Raw genomic sequence first — 5,235 nt, forward strand, 5'->3', positions numbered from 1 at the left:
TAGCTCTGATATTTTTATGGTAATTGCTTTCAGATTTTAAAGAAGCAAGTTCAAACATTTTCTAGAGAACTGTTCAGTGCTGGTCTTAGTTCTCAAGGGTGCAAAGAAATGATGTTTATCTCTAATCTTTGTGCCAAAGGCAAAAAACAAACGACAAACCCTGTGATTAGGGGTGTGCTAAAGAGAGTTGCAGTTCAAACATTTTTGCAGCACTCATTTTCTCAGGAGCTTAGGTCCTACTTCTGCACTAGTACTATTACAATACTGATACCTTCTTTCTGATACACAAAACTGTGTCCTCCCTTCAGTACACTGTGTTAGTGACAAATAAGTTTGAAATTCTTTTCTTCTTGAGGTCAGCAAGATAATTCTCATCAGTGTCCTTGTGTCTCTGGGTGAACTTACTTGGTTTTAAGACTTAGTACATCAGTCAATGTCCAGGCTGGTGCCAAGTGGCTACACTTCTAAAATAATCATCATGAAAATGTATAATATCATTCTTTGGCTTAATACATACACATCCTCTTCATTTTAGGCTAAGCCTATCCTATAAATTTGGAATATATCTCTGATGCTGAATAATTTTAGAGCCACGCCATTGCCTAAAATCAGGCCATACTTTTTCATTTGTATAGAAAGTTTAAAAATAGAGTGATGTGAAAAGTATATTAAAAATCTTAGAGTTGGGGTGCCTGGGTGGCTCAGTTGGTTAAGTGACCGACTCTTGATTACAGCTCAGGTCATGATCTCAGTGTCTTGAGGTTGAGCCCCAGTGTAGGAGCACTGCGCTCAGCACAGGGTCTGCTTGAGATTCGCTCTCTCCCTTTCCCTCTGCTCCTCTGCCCACTTGCACACTCTCTCTTTCTTTCTCTAAATAAATAAATAAAACCTTAAAAAAAATCTTAGAGTCATACACAAAAGCTACACTGCTGAAGTTTATTGGTTAATTGAATTAGTTAGTTAATTGGAAAGTAGATTTATCAATATTTCCTTTATGGCATTTTTCTTTTCTATCGAGAAATTTCTGGGGCATCTAGATGGCTCAATCAGTTAAGCATCCGACCTTTGATTTTGGCTCAAGTCATGATCTCTGGGTCCTGTGATCAAGCCCTGCATTGGGCTCCCTGTCTGCTTATCTCCCTCTCCCTCTGCCCCTGCCCCTGCTCTGTGTGCTCTCTCTCTCTTAAATAAATAAATAAATCTTAAAAAAAATTTCTTAGCCACCCTGAGATCAAATAAATATCTTTTAATTGTTCACTGTCTCTTTCTTATATATCTGAAATATAATGTAATCATAACATGTACACATCCTTGCATGACACAGGGGCTTTGTCCTTTTTTTTCCTTCTCAAAATTCAGTATTCAGTATCAGTGCCTTAGTTCAGGAGTCTGCAGATGTTTTCTGTAAAATGCCAAATAGTAAATATTTTCAGCTTTGTTGGAACTATTCAAGTCTGCCGTTACATCACAAAAACAGTCATGGTCAATATATAAAGGAATGGCTGGGGGCGTCTGGGTGGCTCTGTTGGTTAAGCATCTGCCTTCAGCTCAGGTCATGATCCCACAGTCCTGGGATCGAGCTCCCACACTGGGTTCCCTGCTCAGCTGGGAGTCTGCTTCTCCCTCTTCCTCCCCCTACTTGTTCTCTCTCTCTCATTTGCTCTCCCTCAAATAAATAAATAAAATCTTTTTAAAAAAATGGCAAGTACCCTTTTTAAAAAAAGGAATGGGTGTGGCTGAATTCCAATAAATGCTTACAAAAGCAGGTGCTAGCCCATGGGTCCTAGTAGTTGGTATCTAATATCTTATATGTTCTCAGAAGCATATAAAACTCCGAGATAAGATGTCAGGCTGTCTTATTCATGGTTATATCTGCCTTTTTAGGATTGGTCTGAGCATGTAGTACAGACCCAATACAAGTCTATTAAGTGAAAAAAAAACAATTTCTGTTCTGTGTTCAATCAAAAATATTTTATAAGTATAAGAAAAATAGATACAAGTATACGGGAGTGAGCTCGCTCCGTTCCTCTCGCTGCAGCCCCGGCGGTAGCAGCCGCTGAGCCCGCCACCACCGCCCCTGAGCAGAAGATGGCTGTGCCTCCCATGTATGCTGATCTTGGCAAATCTGCCAGGGATGTCTTCACCGAGGGTGATGGATTTGGCTTAATAAAACCTGACTTGAAAACAAAATCTGAGAATGGACTGGAATTTACAAGCTCAGGTTCAGCCAACACTGAGCCCACCAAAGTGATGGGCAGTCTGGAAACCAAGTACAGATGGACTGAATATGGTCTGACGTTTACAGAGGAATGGAACACTGACAACACACTAGGCACAGGGATCACTGTGGAAGATCAGCTTGCACGTGGACTGAAGCTGACCTTTGATTCATCCTTCTCACCAAACACAGGGGAAAAAAATGCTAAAATCAAGACAGGGTATAAGCGGGAGCACATCAACCTGGGCTGTGACGTGGATTTCGACATTGCCCGTCCTTCAGTCCGGGGTGCTGTGGTGCTGGGATATGAAGGCTGGCTGGCTGGCTACCAGATGAATTTTGAGACTGCAAAGTCTCGAGTGACCCAGAGCAACTTTGCGGTTGGCTACAAGACTGACGAATTCCAGCTCCACACTAACGTAAACGATGGGACAGAATTTGGTGGCTCCATTTATCAGAAGGTGAACAAGAAGTTAGAGACTGCTGTCAATCTGGCCTGGACAGCAGGAAATAGTAACACTCGCTTTGGAATAGCGGCCAAGTATCAGATCGACCCTGACGCCTGCTTCTCGGCTAAAGTGAACAACTCCAGCCTGATAGGTTTAGGATACACTCAGACCCTAAAGCCAGGTATCAAACTGACCCTATCCGCTCTGCTGGATGGCAAGAATGTCAATGCTGGTGGCCACAAGCTTGGTCTAGGGCTGGAATTTCAGGCATAAATGAATACTGTACAGTCATTTAGTTTTAAACTATTTTGAGCCTAGCTACCTTCAGAATTTAGTGTACCTTTTAATGTTGTATGTCTGGGATGCAAGTATTGCTAAGTATCATGTTAGATCTCCAGGTTAAAGATGATTCAGCTTTAAGGTGTTACCCTTTCAGAGGTACAGAAGAAACCCAAGTCCATGAAAAGTTCTTTTAGCTGTAGACTTGGAGGGAGCTTGGTGGCCCCTCCAGAGAGTTCAGGTTTCTTTTTTATCTAGAAATGGCTGCAAATGGAAGCTGATAATTTATAGGCACTTTGTTAATTGGTATGGAGTACATGAATGAAATTATGACTTCCTGAGAATTGAACTGGGTTTCCTACCCGAAGGAAGGAGAGACTCACTGATGGTATGTATAAACCCATCTGAAAGAGACTTTTTTAGACAGATTTTCCTGACCTGTTTCCACCCCAGTCCATCACCTCTTTTACAACAAAAGTAGTCTGCAGACTGTGGTAGCTGTTTCTTTTGTCCCATTTTGGGGTAGAGAAGATGGATGTGATGAAGCCACTAATTCAGGACTTAATTCCCTCTCATGTTGTGGTTTTCTGCCCCTGCACCAGAGTATGAAATAGCTTCTAAAAGTCCCAGCTCTGAGCTGGGAAGAGTCTCTGTGACTGTAATCACATTGTGACAACACTAGGAATCTAAATTGGACTTGTTCTATTCTTGCCACTTGGTTTATTTTTTAGCCGTTTAATGGGTACATTTTAGAGTCTTCCATTTTGTGTGGAATTAGATCCTCCCCTTCAAATGCTGTAATTAACATCACTTAAAGTAAAACTTGAATAAAATATTGAAACCTCAAAAAAAAAAGTATATGGGAGTGGCATCAGTAAAAATGGTGGAGCAGGGAACTCAAAGAGCTTGTCTCACTATAGAAACACCAGAAAACCTGGCAAAAACTGTCAGAATCAACTTTGTCAGAACTCTGGAAAACAGTCAAAGGTTTATAGCAATCAACTGAACATTTAATCAATAGAAAGGCAACTGAATACTGGCAGGAGAACTTTATAACAATTTAAATTACCCATGACTTCACTTCCCCCAGCTCAGTGGCAGTCTTGAAGATAGCAGTCCATATCCCCAGTGTGGGCTCATAGGGCCAGAGGGAACAGAGCAAACTTTGTTTTTGAAGAATTGTGGCTGTCTGTTTTGACCTCTCTTGGAGCTCCCTAAAGCCTAATGCAAAGAGCCCACTTTTATTTCTCTAACTCAGAACGCTTTCAGAAAAGAGAAACAGTAACATGGCTGTATAAGGCAGTGGCTGAAAATATTCAAAGGCAAATGACTACTTGCTGCCACGTAAGGCAAATGATATCAGTTGTGTCAAATAACACACATCAAAAAGATGGGAGGAAAGGTTGATATGCTTTTGAGGAATAAGGGCTTTGAAAAGTTCTCATGTATACCAGGGAATCTACAAGGCCATGCTCATGACCAGAGAACTTGAGAAGATTCTAAGCTCTTACTTGTCACAAGCATGCAAGCCCTTGCAAACAGGAAAACAAGGCAAAGAACTTGAGCATTTAAGACATGCCTGAACAAACACGCAGAGCCCTGCTACAAAGACTGGGGGATTTTTTTTTCTTGGCTCCAGGCATTTAGAGACTTCAGTGGTCACATACAACAAAGTCTTTAGTCTCCCCAAAAATAGTTTATAAAAGTCACGAAACAAACAAACAAACAAGTAAAACCCACAACAAGCAGTGATAACAAACTTTGAGGAAGGAGAAGAATTTGAATTCTAGAGTTAGCATATTATGATATTTAAATTGTCAACTTGTCAACAAAAATTATGAAGCATACAAAGAAAGTATGGTCTATTTACACACACACACAAACAACACACATACACACACACACACACACACAAAGAAATAAACAGAAACTGTCCTTGAGGAAGTCCCTTGGACTTATGAGAAAAATATTTTAAATCAACTTCCTTAAATGTGCTCAAAGAGCTAAATGTAACAACGAACCAAAAAAATTAAAGGAAACCAAGAGAAGAATGTATCATCAAATGGAGAATATCAACTGAGAAATTATAAAAAGAAACCAAATACAAATTTAGGCACTGAAAAGTATAATAGTTAAAATGAAAAATTTACTGGAAGATATCAACATCATATTTGAGCAGGAAGAAGAAAGAATCGGTGAACCTGAAGATAGGGCCACTGAAATTATCCAGTCTGAGGAGCAGAAAGAAAAAAGAATAAAAAAAATCCCACCAAAAAATAGAATAGGAGG

The 5,235-nt window shown here is 40.2% G+C and overlaps 1 protein-coding gene across 1 annotated transcript; it reads left to right on the forward strand.

Moving 5' to 3' along the window:
• The first annotated feature begins 2,088 nt into the window (after positions 1-2,088).
• On the forward strand, positions 2,089-3,801 carry LOC113927034 (voltage-dependent anion-selective channel protein 1-like). Its single transcript, XM_035728586.1, has one exon. The coding sequence runs from the start codon at positions 2,089-2,091 to the stop codon at positions 2,938-2,940; it is 852 nt and encodes a 283-aa protein (XP_035584479.1). The 3' UTR covers positions 2,941-3,801.
• Positions 3,802-5,235: the final 1,434 nt, after the last annotated feature.

Source organism: Zalophus californianus, chromosome 7 (genome assembly GCF_009762305.2).
Source record: "Zalophus californianus isolate mZalCal1 chromosome 7, mZalCal1.pri.v2, whole genome shotgun sequence".
In the NCBI taxonomy this organism is placed as follows: Eukaryota; Metazoa; Chordata; class Mammalia; order Carnivora; family Otariidae; genus Zalophus; species Zalophus californianus.